General features: G+C 34.8%; 1 protein-coding gene across 1 annotated transcript in view; it reads right to left on the reverse strand.

Annotated features, from left to right (window-relative positions):
* Positions 1-257: 257 nt before the first annotated feature.
* The window catches only part of GLRA3 (glycine receptor alpha 3), a 76,669-nt gene continuing 59,691 nt past the window's right edge, over positions 258-17,235 (reverse strand). The window contains exons 7-9 of the mRNA XM_051617071.1: positions 11,387-11,601; positions 9,809-9,955; positions 258-1,087 (exon numbers count right to left, since the gene is read on the reverse strand). Coding sequence (XP_051473031.1) covers positions 818-1,087; positions 9,809-9,955; positions 11,387-11,601 — 632 coding nt within the window. The 3' untranslated portion in view covers positions 258-817. The remainder of the gene's footprint in view (positions 1,088-9,808; positions 9,956-11,386; positions 11,602-17,235) is intronic.

Consider the following 17,235-nt stretch of genomic DNA (forward strand, 5'->3'; position numbering starts at 1 on the left):
GAAACATTGCAATCTCCAAAGCTGTATGAATTTCACCCATTTAGAAAAAAAACCAACACCTTAAAAACATAAAAAGTTTTAAAGTGTCAATTGTTAAAGCATAGATAATGAAAAGAAAATAATTCTTTTCAGGAATCAATACTTGACATTTTTTTAAAATGTATTTCCTGTGTGATATACAGACTGTTAGGCTGTAGATAGCTTGTGCTGAGATTGTTTCAACATACACCTTCCAGGGGAAGAGTAGTAAGAGGTACATTGAATAAATTATATAATCTGAATGTGCCAAATGTACTCATTGCAAAATGGTAAATACTGTCTTTAAGACAAGAAAAAGTCCCTATGACTGTAACCTGAAATCAGTAATTTGTCATTATCTTGTAAAATTGAAATAAATGTTACAAATACTAATTATTCTGCAAAACTGTGGGATTTACCTAGGGTATTCTGGATCCTTTTTTTTTTTAATTAGAAATACACCAGAATTTTTAAAAAATGTAAGGAAAATCAAAGAATATTGTACAATTATACCACTATGTAACAGTATGTATAACTAAATGGCAGAAGAGCTTCAGTAGAGAGTGATCTACAATACAAAAGTTAATATTTAGTTTTACACAAAATTTGCAATAGCATATGTATGTTCTCTGGGTGTCATTCTTCCATTCCACTGTGACTGGGCATGGCAGGATCTTTTTTTTTTTCCCTTCTCAATGCCTTTAACTCTCCCAATCCCTGCTCAGATGTGCATTTCTAACAGAAAGCCTCCTGTTGAACATGGCAGCCAGATCTGTATGTCCTACAAGCCTTAATTTCGTTATTGGTGAATGTCCTCATGCCTGATGATTTTGTAAATTACCCAATAAAAAATATTGAAAATCAGAAAGGCTAATGGGAAACAAGCTCTGGATATCGTGTCTATCTTTTTGGCCCGGTCAATGAATACCTTTCTCATGTCATCAGGGCTTTTTGGTGCAGCTTGTACAGGATTATTTGGCCCCTTTTGTGTCACTCCATCTTTTCCTTGCAGACATGGGCCCATTCCATATGCTGTAAAACTAAACTGACTTTCCCTTACGTCATCATCCTGTTGGAACAAAACATAGGAAGAAAAAAACAAGGGTTTTTTTATTTACAGAAATCTTACCAGCTGTTAAATAGAAAGCATTGAACCATTACCTCAGTAACTTCTTGAATCCACAGTTTATCTTACTTAACTGGTGGAAATTTCATCCCTACCAGTATCTGTAAAAAATATTGCAGCAGCTTTAACAAACACACAATTTTGCTATTTGCGTATAGATTCTGTAATCAATTTAGATAAAATAGAATACTTAGCAAACTAGTAATCAGGCACATGACTTCTGTTTCAGCTTAATATTCCCCATTTACAGTAAATATCTGCAGTCTTCAATTTGGCAAACTTCACACTGGTCTTTTAGACAACAGCTGTTAACTGTGCACATTGCTTAAGAAAATCAGATCCTGGCCTCTAGAGATACTCATCATACAAACACTAATGATGTTTGTTTCAGTTACATCGAGAATTCTGCCTATTTGGTCTTGTATTGTCAGTCTTATCCATATGCCTTATTCCTGCCATTCCCTGTGAATGTATTAGACAAATAAAACAGTATGTAAAGTGTCTTAGTTTAATATAAAGTGAATGAACGCTCAAGGCCAGATTTTTATTCTGACTCATTCTTCTGTCAATTCAGGGGAAAACTAGCAAAAAATATTCTGAATTAAAGGAGCAATAACAGAAAGTGTTTTTTAATCATGTGACACAGAAACAAAAATAGCTGGTCTGAAGATATACATATTTTCATAGCATGTGTTTCAAGAATGTGACTTCTGTCTGGAGACACGCTTTGGACTTCTCTTCACCTTGTTATAGGTATTTTCAAGTAATAAAGGAGGTACAAATGTAGGCAAATAAATGATACCTAGACTATGAAGCCAGAGCCTTTAAGATTCTAGACTTCTATGCAGTATTACAAAATATTATATATTTGTTATTTCTTAAATAAGTATTTCAGAAAATAAATTCACTAGGTATTAAAGAAAGAATTGAGTAGCGCTCAATTTCCCTTTGGTAAGAGAATTTTTGAAATGTTGAAGTTCTTCCTATCTTAAAAGGGTAAAATAATTTATTTCCTGAAGCAAGTAAAATAGTCACTGTTTCAGTGTGATAATTCTGAAGCATTTTTGTTATATTTCAACCTCTTATTCTCAAGGAACACAATTTAAATCCAAACTTGTAAATTTTTCATTTTGAAAATGCCTGTGACATTTGGAAAATTTGAATATGTTTTGGAATACAGAATTAATTCTAAACAAATTTAAAGTTTTGATTAAGTATTACTTGCTCGGAGAACCATTGTCAATTACTTTGTTTTTAAAAAATCCAATTATGTTTATTATCAATATTAGTTGAATTATTTCTCTACAAAAGAACACAGATAATTTTTTAAGTTTGAAGTGAACTAGTTGGCAATCAGGAAGAGCCTCCATTAGAGCTGTAGTTTTCACCCAACTGCTGTCATTATCACCCAATTGCAATACTTTTTCATATATGTAAATTGAATAAACTTAAAGACTAATATAGTTCACTGCAACTACTATATGTCAAATTAGTATTAGAGTTCTCCTACAAAAACAAAAAATAAAGAAAATTTCACATAAAAGAAAACATGGAGGAAAAATCACTGACTGACTTCAATATGGAAATGAATAACAGAAATACAAAATGATAGGGTCATTATTTGATGACGTGATAAACCAAAGATCTAATAACTACAATAATGTCTCTTTCCTGTCAGAAAAGAATGGAAAATAACATCTTTATAGCTGTTGTATAACAGAGAAGTTGTAGCGTTGTGCTCTAGTTAACAGAAGTTACAAATTCTCTATGTTTTTATACTAACCTTGCCATTTAAACACCTTCATATGTACAATCCATGGTTTAAATCTTTTCATGCTTCTGCAGAAAATAATTCTTGGAATTGTACAGGCTCAAAAAGATAATAAAATAATTCTTCTGATAGCAGTTTTCAGTTGAGTGTGTTTTCAGGATGAGGCACTATATACTAAGACTTTACTGTCCCTGTTCTATGTTTACCTGAATTGAGTGATACCCTAGAATGGCTTCAAAAGCCAGGTTTCTGCTTATTTTTTTGCTTGTAGATATCCTGAATTAAGTCTGCAACCAAGCTACTTTGGAAATGTTTTCTGTTGTTGAGGAAGTGACGTGAAGGTCCATCTAGGAATCTAGCACTTCTGTCCAGCATCTTTGAATGATGCGTCCATGAAGGCAGGCAGGATGTTTGGAGTCTGCCAAGTCAGACCAAAGTGCTAGGGCTAATGAATATGCAGGAATAGGCACCCTCTAGAGCATTGTAACATGCCAGATGCGGCCGTAATTTTTTTTTCTGAGGTACCAGCTGTAATATCCAAAATGTGATTCTGCAAGTTTTCCAGCAGGTGCATAATGCAGAAAAATTATTAATGTTCATGTTCATATCTGAGTGTGCTTGTGCATGGCACGAAAGATGCAGTTACTGTTATTATTGATACTAAGTTTTGAGTGCTTTTTCAAAGGCATTTTAAAAAAAAGTCAGTGATGCCCCATTTGTTTTTATCAGTTGACAGGGCTATAGTGCCTGTTTTTTGGCTAGAAATATTTCTCACAATGCATGTGCCTGAATCTGTAGCTGTTAAAATAATTTCATGGAAATCCCTTGTTGAGAATATAGACTGAATTGTTTTGAAATAGTCCTGCATTTTGGCTGATATTTTTTTTTTTAATGTAATAAGGAAGATCTTTTTGTGTTGTTTTTTTTTTTTTTTCTTTTGTGGTTTTTTTTCAGTGTATCGTCACTAAAGAAAAGAAAATTAATGGTTACTTGCTGATTTTTGATAAAGCTTTTACAAACTTATTATGAATGAACTTTAAGAGTTTGATATGCATATGCAATGTGATTCACACCTATAGCTTTGGAATTAAATATTTGAAAGTTATGCTGCATACAGTTATATGAATGTTATATCATCTTTATAAAAATAGCCATAATTAAAGAATGGAAATAAATTTAGATAGTTTTTATTTAGAAAGTTAGAATACTCTTGAGGCCTGCAGGAAAGAATATAAAATATTTTGTTTTCATATCAAACTTGCTCTTCAAAATGCTTAGATGTAAAGTATTAGAAAACTGTCAGTTTCAGTGGCCTTGTGACTACATTGTTTCCTGTCCAGGTATTTAGTAACTCATTTTTCTTGAGGAGTAATATGCATAAGGGCTGAAAATATCTCTATAGCCTTCTGACTGTAGGTTGTGGTAATAGCTTGAAGACTTATTTGAAACCTTGGCTTTGGTTATTTGAACACTATATTTTTTACTTTTCAATGTTATTGAATTATTTTTGTTTCACACTACAAACAGCTTGGTTTTAAATGCTGATTTGGTAGCAACTGGTTTCTCTTGAATTGATGTCACTGTTCCTTTGAAGTTGTAGGAAGTAAAATTTTGGAACTATGTTTTAATTCAGATTTGAACAGATCAAAATGGATTATGAAATTAACAAGGAGGTATCTTTATTAACACTTCACGTCATCACATACAGGTAGCAATGAAGGTATATGGAACTCACATGGGAAGACATTATTTCAGACAAAAGGACAGGGCCTCTGTTAATGATTGGATATCACATTATGACAAATGGGACATCTTCTTTATTGTTTACCCTTAAATTTGTACTGTAGATTTGAGGCAAACTCCCGTCTATAGGTCCTGTACATCTCAAGCCATTGCTATGCTGCAATGATTCACTGATTTCATTTCCATCAAGAACTCCCTCAAAATACTTTCATCAAAACGGATGGGTTGACCAAAAAGAAAACAAAAGAAAAGAGGTGTGATTACCATTAAAGACAACCTAGTTTGCGTGTCTATTTTCCTTACTAAAGATACAGTGATCTTTAGATTTCTGAAAATAGAATTAAAATAATCCTGAAAAGTAAATATTAAAAGCTAATTTAAAATAAGTGTCATTCCGTATATGTACACAGTTAATGTTTTTCCCCATACAGTGTGAATACCACTAAGAAAAAGCACTGATTTATAGGTATGTTTCAGTAACCCTGTATGACTTCTAATTCTATTTTTTTTTTTCCTTTTGTCTTTCAAGACCAAAAGGACTGTAACTGTAAATGAATAATTACTATTCGTTCATTCAGAAGACACGTTTTCATCACATTAGTAGTATGATAGTTGGAAAATAGTTGTGTTCATTCACCAGATATTTTCTGGCAGAGACAAAGCACTGGGGGACATATACTGACTACCAAATGAAGTCTCAAATTTGGAACAAAATTTCCTCTGCTCTCAGGATTCATTATGCCATTTCTGTAACAACAAAGAATTAGACCCTTTTTGAAAAATTACTTATACATATTATGATGCCTATTGGAAAACAGCAATGAGTAGATTGCATGTTATGCTGCAATAGCAGTTTTTATCTATAAATGTATTTATAACACAATCCCAGACGCTTAAAACATTTATTAACTCTGTACAAATAAGATTGGGCCTCTGAAAATAAATTTGCCTTTCATTTATTTGGAATCACTGAAGTCCATAGTTACAACCACAAAAATGGTAGCCAGGGGGTGCAGTTACACCTAAGAATCGCCTTTAATGCTGCAGTTACTCTTGTCTATGAGGGGAGGCTACAAATATACTAGGTGTTGTAAAAAAGAGATGGTGACTGTAGGTAGACAATGTATACCGAAAATGGCAAGGATTCATGAGCTTTGGATGCCAGAATGTCTTGGCACAGCACTGTACATAATTATATTTTCTATAATTATAATTTCCAATAAATCTCAGCAGTTCTTATTTTGTTTGCTATGCATGTTTACAGCAGGGATTTTTCTGAGTTTGAACATATGCTTTTTTAACAGTGAGATTTCAGTTATCCTGTTTTTAATCAGCATTGAGAAGGAATAACCATATTTTGATTATATTTACCAAACACTCCAAACCAGGAAAAAATGAAAATTTGTTTGAGGATATGTTTAGACTTTAAATTGACTAAATTATTTGGTCAGTGTCCGAAAAGTACATGAGAGGTGCAAAAAAAAGATACTATATTTAGCTAGAAATAATCACCTTCATAAACATAAGATGGAAAGCTAATGGCTCTGCAGCAGTTCTGGAAAAAGACCTGGGAGTTATGGAAGGTCATACTCTTGGTATGGGTGAATACCACGCTGTTGTTAGAAAGGCAAATGACAAACTGATTGGGATAAACAAGCATATAACTAGTCTGATGTGATCCTTTGACTGCTCTCAATTGTTACTGACTAGGTTTCATGTTGCAAACATAGTTTTGAGGAATTATATGGATTTATTAAGATAATTTTTAGGGAAGGAGTATGTAAATGAGAAAAAAAAACCAAAACAACATGGAATATTTAAAGAAAAGAAGACTGAATGGTAATGTGCATATGGCTACATAAAGGACCTCTGTGCCCCTTGTAGACAAGCCATGAGAGGCCAAAACAGGCTTGAGTAAAAAACTTTCTAAACCATTGAAACAGATTGTTGAGAAGCTTTGGAATATTTAGGACAGGGATGACCTCGGTATAAGTGATCCTGGCTCAGGTCAGGAAAACAGATTCACTGACCTCGCAATGGCATTCCAGCAGCAAAATTCAACTGAGTGTCTGTTGCTAGGGTTATCCGATAAAAATAAGTATCTCGCTGCAAGAGTGTCTTTTTAATTATAAAGAAATAGACTTTGGACATTCTTCAGCTGCCCTATTGCAATTAGATATTATTCATACATGTTCTCTTCTGTCAACATGTACCTGAAATGAAACATTTCCAAAAGGATTTATATTTGGACTTGTGCAACACAGCTGAGTCACTAATAATTTTTCTGCACCCTCAAAGGTATAGCAAAGGTATAAACTGATTGGAATTCACCTGGTAAAAAAAACTAGTCCTATTTAAATGTCTCAAGATGGTAAGCATAGAGGATGAAAAAGTCTAAAAATTTATCCCAACTTCTCTATTACTCTAATTCATTTGGACATAAATCCTGAAAAGAATAACAGTTTTCACTTTAAAGAGAAAGAGGATTTAATGTTCAAGGAAGCCCCTGAAGTTAATTTTTAAAGCAGCATTTTAGCCTAACTTCTTTTCATGTCTTTTGACTTCGTGGTCAAATGAACATTTCTTTATACATAGTAGTTTTAAAACCCAATAGAATCTAATTTCTGAGAGCCAGTGGCTGTTTCACCTAGTCCAAATGGATAACAAACACATAAAAACTTTATAATCATGAGCTATAGTAACTGATTTTGAAAAAGACAAAAGAGGAAGGAAGCACAAGTTAATTTGACTTATGATTCTAGGTTGAACATTTCATGTTAGAAATGGTGGTGAATAAATAACAACATTTGTGGTAAGGAAAGTTAGTTATTAACTGCTTTTCTTTAATCCGTAAGATATCATTTATTATTTGTATACTAGAGTGTTTAGGATGTGATCCAGTTTTTTTAAAGAGATAAAATCTCCATGCTGTAACATTTCAAATTCTTGTATACTTGTTGGGCAAGGAATGGTTCAATAATATATTGACAAAAAGAGACGTGTTCTCAAAGATGAACTCTGACCAGGAGATATAGCTCTACATAGAGTTAGATCTATTTGAGAAATGTGCAGTCAAATTAATACTTTCAGAAAAATGTCTATTTGTCAAAATCATAACTTTGCATGGGAACAAAGCATTTTTTTGTAAATTTAGGCTGAGAAACCTGTCTTATGATGCAACATGCAAATACAGGGAAGAAGGGAAAGCCTGGATACAGTTAGTACCCTCACCTGGGTGTCTTATGAAGAAAAGCATTGAAAGACATGTCTTCATCCTTCAGAATCTAAGAGGTGTATTTAATATTTTACTATAGACCCTGCAGTTTCTAAGACTAATCCTCTAATTTTGAGAGAACCTAGCAAGCAACTTACCTGAAGCTAGAACAAAAAATGTGAATGTAAAAATACCATGATGTCAAGCACTGATCCAGCAAAACACTTAAGTCAATGACACTATCCATGTGTATACTTTTTTTTTTTTTTTTAGTGGTCTTCTCTTAGAATTGCTTTCCATATTGTAGATCCTTCTTTACATATCTCTAATCTGAAATTTGATTGTGATAGCTGAAGAAGAGTCTTTAGTGAGCTTGAAGTCATTCTAAGAGGGGGATGGAAAGAGATTTGGTTTGATTCTGAGGAAGGAAGGTAATATTACCTGAAAGTTTCTAACCCTGTTATAATAATTGATGTATATTTAAGGAAGTGAAAATATATCATTGAAGTTGAATATGGTAAATTTGTCTGAAATCCAGATGAAAATGCAGTACATGGTAAAAAAAGTGATTGGGCTAAAAGTATAATCACATAATATATCACTCACCACATTTGTTGTGGCTCGGTTGCCCCCTGTCCAGTAAACTGTCTCTGCCCTTCACATTGCCCCCATTCCAAACCTTTAACCAGCTTTCAGAGAGCTCCATATTTCAAAAACAAACACCCTGTCACAAAAGTGCTGCTTTCCTCCTCTGTGTCTCAGAAAGAGTGTTTTTTCTGCTGTTGTCAATGAAAAGAAAAAAGGATATTTTTCACAGGGACAAATGTTGAAAACAGGTAAATACAGCGTGAATCATCTGCTAGGCTGCAGTATGTGAGTCTCTCCACATCCAAAGAAGTCTAAGGCTCAACACATAGGAACAGGGAAATGCATGAAAATGTCATTGTCATTTGACTGTCCTGCCTGCCTTTTAACATGGAGTCTTGCTAGCAGAGACTGCTTAAGTAGGCTTTGCAGCACTACAGCTTTTCAATATCTTCTAAGTAAAAGACAAACAACTTTTGAAAGGTCTTCTCCTTGTGATGTAAGCAGAAAATTTAGGTCAGTCTTCAGGAATAAAATATAGCTGAACTGAGTCATGTTGCTATGGTCCGAATTTCATTCACAGTAATATTCTAGATATTGACTGAAAGCCAGTGGAAAGGCTTTGCATGACACCAATGCTCATTTAGTAAGTTGGGGAAATCTTTACTCTGAAAAAACAGAAGTAGGAGTGACATATTGTTGTGGTAGCCTTGGCTGTTTGACTTTTCACATTGTTAGTAATTTATTTTACTGTAGTCTAGATAGTGTTAGCTATAAAATAAATATAACTGTTACTGTATTAAAGCTTCTTACTAGTTGTATGAATAATTTACACTAAATTAATGTCAAGGAAAAATCCAGTGCCTTCTCAGGCTTTTAAAATAAAATGTTCTTTCACCAATAATAGTAACTGAAAAACTATTTTTTTATTTAAAAAATATTTACATGAAACACAGCTTTTAAGGTTTTGAACTCAATAGTAGAATGAAACTAGAAATATTGGTTGTTGAATCTCAATGCAGTATAAACTGCTGCAAGTACCAGTAACATTCATCCACTGGAGTATAATTTGACTCTTCTAACAGAGTGAAATTCATGCTTGTGCAGATGGCTCCCACATGGCCCATGCCTCACTTAAATCCCTCTTAATCCCTCATTTGAGAATTCAAGTTGGATTTATGCAGTGACTAGTCCTTGTAGTGACCCTCTGCCTATAGTGAATTTCATTCTGTGCTGCCATTTTATTTATATTACCACTTTAAGCTGCAGTATGTTTACCAAATTAACCCTATATCCTGGCATAAATCAATCTCAGACTCCCTTTCAAAGTTGTGAATCCTGTTACTTTTACCTTGTTCTTCTTCCTCTTGCGGCGAAATCTCAGAAGTTCTTTATGTTGCCTTGACACAAAGTTTACAGCTGCATACTCCAAAAGTGCAGAAAATACAAAGAGCAGACACACAGCCATCCAGATGTCAATTGCTTTGACATATGACACCTATGTAGAGAATAGAGTAGAAGACTAAATATATTCAACACCAGATGTGAAGCTTAGTATTTCACATCAGGAGGAAGTGCATTAATATCTCCACATCTCAAAACAACTTTTATAAAACAAAAATTAACATGAATATTAAATAGTAAGAGGGACAACAATCTATAATAATTAAACATCTTTTTAAAAAATGCAGTCTTTCACAAAATGTGTTTAATATTTTTGTCATTAACCACAGGATAACTTATAGTGGGACTAGTGGGAATTCCTGTGTTATAATGAATTTGATTTTAAGTTTCTGGAATAGAAATTAGGAAGAAGGGAGATAGATGGAGGGCTCTGATATGTTCATTCTCTGCTAATATAGGTACGGTAAAACAAAGATATAGGTTCAAATGAAACCTGTTATTTTGACACAGTGAAAATCAATTACAGAGTAGATGAAGTGACTACAATGCTTCATTGCCAAGCTCAGCTGCAGGACAATCTGAACTAGGAAAGCAAGGCCTGTTCCTTCTCTGTGTTCAGATTTACAAGAGCTTTTTCACGTTAGCAAATGTAGCTAGCTTCAGGCCTCAAAAATGTGACAAAAGACATCTGTAGCTCTCTTTGATAACCTCTTATGTTCTTGCTTTTCTGAGTTTTTATGGTATTCCATCTTCTCTGTTTATGGCACTTTCGGATGCTTTTGGATCCATATATTTGAAGCACAAAGCCCACTGACGTCTGCTAAGGGTGTCTGGTTTACTTAGAAAAAAACAAAATTAACCAACCTACAAATACCATGTTAAAACTAATATATAAATGGACTTTGTATGTTTGTATTGTATATATTTTATTTCTGGTAACTGCAAATGCACATGAGAATGGTCAAGGAACAACCTGTAAAATAAAAAGAACATCTTTTCGGCAGTGACAAGTCAGAAAACCTAGTTACAGAAATATACGTTAAGCTATTTAGATTGTGTAGTGAACCATTCTTTATACAATTGTTCTAATTTCTTTAGCTTAACATTTTTCTACATTTTGATGTTTTATAACTAGTGGATTAATTTACAATGTAGGCAGGTTTTAGGAAAGGAACTTCATTGAGAACAGGTTGGAATCCATGACCTGTAGAAATTCAGTCGTATTTGTTCTGTCATCAGACACTGGGATCTAGAAAAGGACGGTCTAGTCAAATGCTAAGCGCTTCCTGAGGTTTATGAAATTCGGTAGGTATGTGGTTGGTTAAACAGTTGAGAAAGGGGAGAAATATAATATATTTGATTGGTGACTCAAAATACCCATAAATATTCCAAAGTTTCCCCTTTAGAAGATGCTTAAATGCTAATAAATAAAACACATATTACGAGGTTGACTGAAGGTGTTTACTTGTAACATAGTGTAATGATTTGGTACTAATGTGGTACAAAAGAGGGAAATTCTGCCTACCTTTGGAAGCGATGCTCGTGAACCGGAACTTTGTGTTGTCATGGTCAGTACTGTTGTTATGCCTAAAGCCACTCTGGCTGGAGCTGCATCCATATTGATCCAAAATGACACCCAGGAGAGAATGACGATCAAGAGACTTGGTATGTACATCTGGATGAGATAGTAACCCATCTGCCTCTCAAGGTGAAATCGGACTTCGATACATGTAAACTTTCCTTTTTTTAACAAAGAAGAAATACTAAATAGAAATAGAATGTTCTTTACTGTCAACATATTTTGCACACTTAAAGAATTTACACTCTGTCAAATACATTTGTGCTCTAATGAAAGAGAAATGTTTTGATTTCTCTTCAATGGTCTTTAATATGCATGGTCCCCATTATAACAGGAGTATCTACTGGAAAGAAAAGGGACAGAAATAAAAGAAAATTCAAGAATTCAGTAACCCTTGGAACTCTTCTTTCCTTATAAAAAACAAACCACAATTCTTTATAACACAGGAAAGTTCCTCTGTGTGATCACACTTATTGTTTGGAAATGCTGCTGCATAAGGAGAAAAGGCTTGCTTTCCCATTGTATAAAATCTGCTTTATCCTTTGGTTCAATTTTAATTATTTTTTTTTTTTTTTAATCCAATGAATATGGGAAAATTATAGTAAGATCGGTGTGGGTTGTCAGTAGGAGATTCTGCTAAATGTCTTCCTCTATACCCATTCAAACTGTTCACACTCAAAAGCACAATGACTGAGATTCACCAGAAATTAAGGATTTGAGAATATACAACTTTATGGACTTATTTATGAGTTTATCCTATACTAATTTAGTGGATTGTGGATTATGCTGTGACAATAGTGTAAGTCATTTGTAAATGTGCTTCAGACAAAGACAAACAGAACTATTTTTATTCTAGGCATATTAAGTGCTTGGGAAGATCTTCTGAATGTCATTATTTTAATAATAGTTTTCTTAACAGGCCGTTGGTTCATTCTATGGTGCCATTGTAAATGAAGTTTTTATTCTGCTGAGGCACTAAAACTATTTAGAAAGACAGTAGTTATGATGTTAAATTTTAAAAAGACATGATATTTCTCATGAGTTTATATCTGCTGGTTCAATTATTAGTTTCCTTCCTAATTGCTCGTGTTTCCTGAATCCTATCTACACTCCTGAAATCTGTGTCCTAAATCCTGGCTCAACCATCTGCTGCCCCAGCTTCAAAACTGATTTCTGCTTCAATCAAGGGATGAAGTCCTGGTTTAAGAAAGTTAGTGTGAATTTTGGTGTTTACTTCAGAAAAGCCAAGGATTTTTCCCTATGTTTCTCTTCCAGGAATTTAAAAAATATACCTACATTAAACATTTTTTAACTTAGCATTTCAGTATACCCAATGTAACTAGAAATTATGTACTGACTGGACTTTGTCACATTCTTACTTCAAGAAGTAAGAATCACATTCTTACTTCAAGCTGGTCCTTTCTGCGAAGATTTCTTTTTTGTGATGTTTATTCTGTTAAATCTGCATGCTTGGACAGCAGCGATCCCTCATACATCACAGTAAACGTGGTGGTAATGAAAGAAATGCATCAACTAAATCTAGATCTCTTGAAAAGCTGTTTTATCTGGCATCACATGAGTGAGAACTACAGTTCAATGTGCAACATTTTCTTCTTATAGGGTCCTATATTATTCTTTCAAAACAAATTAGGAAGAAAAACTAAGGAACGTCAGAATGAGTAATGTATGCGTAACTGGAATGTCAATAAACATAGGGTATTGCTTGCACATTCTTTTATTCTCAGAGAAAGGTGGGATAAGAGACCTGAGCTTCTTTCCTGAGCACTCAAGTGTGCTTGAATTACTACAGATATATCAGCACAAAAAACCCCGTGGTCCTAAAAAAGGAGCAAGAAATGATAAGTTAGCTCTGATGTGGATTATTTTCATGTAGTTGCAAGTTTGCCAGGTATGTCTGAACAAAGAAGAAAGAGAGGAATAGCTGTGGACAACAGAATGCTAACAAAATAAGATTCTGAATGAAAAGACTGCAAATGGAATATATTGTAACCACAGAAAAGGGGAGAAAAGAGATGGGATTATGAGGCCAGAACTAGGAGCGAGTGATGTGTCAGAGAAATTATACGGAATGATTTTTGGTTTTGTACTGTTGTAAACATCAAGGTAAAAAACCAGAACAAACAGAAGAAAACAAATTAAAACCGGAAAGCGAAGTGTGTCTCAAAGTGGGAAAATATCTCTTTAACTCCACAAAATGTGTGACTTAGACTCCTGCCTTTTTCTTAGGCCCAGTGAAGTCTTGGCTATGCCAAGTCATGTGTCTACTGCTTCCCAACCAAGACCACTGTGTTCCTCATCTGCTCTGTTCCAGTGTAGCATTGAAAAACAAAATATGTGGCAACTCCCCAGGGAGACTGGTGGCTAGCCAGGCAGACACTTTTCTTTGTTACTCCACTGCTGACTATTGGCCTTCTTACCAGTGGAAGACAGCAGAGGAGAAAGGCAGCAGCTGGAAGGTAGTCTCAGCACTTCAGTTGAAGCAGTTGCTGGTCTAAGTGTGGAATTGTTGATGTTAGTTTTTGCCCTTCCTGGCTAAGGTCAGAACCACCTGCATAAACTTGGCTAATGAAGCTGAAAGGAAAAAAAACACATTTGCACTAGCAGATGTGATCATCAGCTAGAGGGCAGCCAGCAGAGGTTGTACTGCTGTTTCCCAGCTGAATCCAGCTGTTGGCTCCTTTTCTCTTCCTGCATTCCATTTCAAATTTAAAGCCAGATTAGTTGTCATTTAATCTCTTTGACTGCTCTGGCAGGGGGGTTGGACTAGATGATCTTTCAAGGTCCCTTCCAACCCCTAGGATTCTATGATTCTATGATTCTATGACTGGATTCTTGAATGGATGAGAAGATACATACCCTCAAAGTCATCCCAGCTGGGAAGGAGATAGACAAGTAGCTAAGAGTGTTGCTCTAGTAATTAATTTGCAGTACATAATAGTTAAGGTCTTGTTCATTTTGATATGCACTGTAAATGCCATGGAGAATGCCTAGGAGGAGTATATGAAACATTTGTGATATTGGAGTTTTGCTGAGGCTGAATAACAGATTAAGGCCTGATGCTGGTTTCAGACCAGAGCTAAGTACAGATGTGCACACAATCCATACAATATACAGATTTTTGTAATGCAAACGAAAGAAGAGCTATTGAGGGTTTCCTAAAAGACAAACTTTTTTTTTCCTGAAACAGAGGTAATGCTCCTTGTGTTTGTAAGTCTAACCTAACCAGGAATTCAAGCGTGATAAGGGCACTGAAAGTGCTACCTTGCCGGGCGCTATGTCAATGCATATGAAGTGAATGTACTGGTATATATGCTTGAGATGGTGCATTTCTCTCTTTTACACATGCTCTTTGGTAACAATGTCAGATCTTCTGGGCTGGCATTCAGCGATGCGATGTCCAGTCCACACTGAAATCAATATTATAGTGGTATAATGTGTATTCCAGTCAATCTACATGATTTTTTTTTCCTCAGAAAGTATAAGTTTTCTTGGGAGTCAGTGTCTAGGTCACATATTCTTTTTTTGGTTGTTGCCAACTGTGAGTAACCCAAAAAGAACATTTTCTACCTCAGCGCACCTTCACACTGCAGAACGTCCTCTGACCATGGCAGGTGTGGTTTAAGCAGTGAATTATGCCAGCAGCAGTGTGCCTACATGATTAAAAGGCACTGCCAGTGCTGTGGAATGTACAAGAGAAATCAAGCATAAGTAGTAGTTTTCAGGCCATAAGGGGTCCTTCTTTTAAGTTTTATCTTGCCTCAAAGTACTCCAGTGGCATTAGCTGGTAGAACTTAAATGTATTTTTCCCCTTTTAGCAACTCTTAATGTATCCCTTGAGGGAAGCTCTTCTTACTGTACCCTTACAATGTCATGGTCATGTTTGCCTTTCTCAGGAAGTCTGAATAGCTGTTTCTGAAGCTACATTGAACGTTTTCATAAAGGAGAATCACCTTAGGAAACTGAGCCAAGAAAGCAGTGTACCTGATAAATAATTAATAAAGATAGGAGTAATAATAATTATTAAATAACTGAAATAAAATTTTGTAACAAGCCATAAAATGAATAATTTATTTTTATTTTAAAGAACTAAATGTGCAGAAGTTTAGCTGTTGATCTGTGCAAAATGGAGAGAGATATCTGCTAAAGGTGCTAGTTGTTGATACTGCTTGAGATACAAGTAAGTTGTACTCTGACTTTCTTTTTCAAAAGTCATTGATAGTGTTAATATTTGATCTACTGTGAAATGTTTTATGGATGTGGAGAGGGCAGTGGCCTAGAGACTATATTGTTTAATGAAACTACATTAAATTCTTTACTTACAGTAAGAATTTTTTACTCACTGAATGGAGAATGTTTCAAAGTTTAGTAAAATTGAAGTTAAGTAAATGTGAATAAATCTTTATGCAGCCTTGCAGAGTATGAGTCTTAGATCTGGGAAGCAGATATTTTGTATTAAATCCCTATACATCTATCAAAACGGATGTACACTACACCATCCTGTTTTTACTAGTGACTGTTGACCAGCAAACAGCCAGCCCAGAGGTCAGAATATTACTCGCTAAGGAGATTTGCTAACAAAGTTCTGGGGCAATTGAAGGGCCATGCTGGTCCTCTCCTGCAGCACTGCATTTTCCTCCTTGAGAGACAGCTAGAGACACAGGTTTAACATGAGATTAAGTATTGAGAGACAGCAGGAAAGGAGAAAGGGAGAGTCAGACTTCTTCAGTGGCTGGGATATGCTCAGCCAAAGTGGTTAGATTTAGATCCCTTAATACAATATAGAGCTTCTCCCATTTGTCTGTTTCCTGGAAATCCCTTTCCCAAGCAGCTTAATTCCTGTCCTTCCCGTAAAGATCCTAAGCATTGAATCTCAATCTGAGTTTAAAAACTGTGTTGGACAGAGCATTTATTTTTAGGTGCTATTCTGAACCTCTGCAGTGTTTAGCATTTTTAAGACTTGTAAAAGTCACAATTGCTTCTCTTATGGGGAAAAGATAACATACTGCAAAAGCCAACTGACAAACTTCTCTATAGAGAGAAAAATAAAGACAGTCCTCTATTCTAAAAACAAAAGTTAAAGACTCTTCTAAGACAGAACAACAGGTAGACTCAAGAAACAGGGAGACAGGAGAAAGGAACAGGAGAAATTAACAGAAAATACAGTACAGATGATGGTGATGAATATTTGCCCAATTACTGGATAAATTTTTGCTGTCTCATAAGTGTCACTGAAGACATTAATTAAAGTAGATAGATAAAAAGCAATTTTTTTTTGAGATAGCTGGATAAAATTGAGGTTTAACTAGATTAGCTAGATAAAATCCCAGTTACCTGATGCTAGTATGAGGTTCTGAATATACAGGTTTTGGAACCATAGTCTGCACATAAGTTGCTGTACAGAGTGGTTTTATAAATGGAAAACCTGTAAGCACTTTGCCTGGATAAAGTAGAATGTCTAGACAAAGTTTATTTAAAAAAAAAAAAAAAAAAGTAGAAATCCTGGGTTAAAAAACCTACACACCTTGCAAAATCTAACTAGGACTCTACTAGCTTCAAAGGAGAAAGAGCTCAAAACAAATTGTATTTCTAATATACTGTCATGGTGGTCCTAGAAGGAGGATCAGAACAAATGGTACCTGAGTAATTGCAATTCTCAGTGTGTTGTTTGACTGAATAATCAGAGTTTGTATGGATTAATGCAACTGTACTTTATCACTTCCACTGTTTTCTAGTGGTTAATACCTTGGATGCCTAGCTTCTCACTAAATAGTTAC

Source organism: Apus apus, chromosome 4 (genome assembly GCF_020740795.1).
Source record: "Apus apus isolate bApuApu2 chromosome 4, bApuApu2.pri.cur, whole genome shotgun sequence".
Lineage (NCBI taxonomy): Eukaryota > Metazoa > Chordata > Aves > Apodiformes > Apodidae > Apus > Apus apus.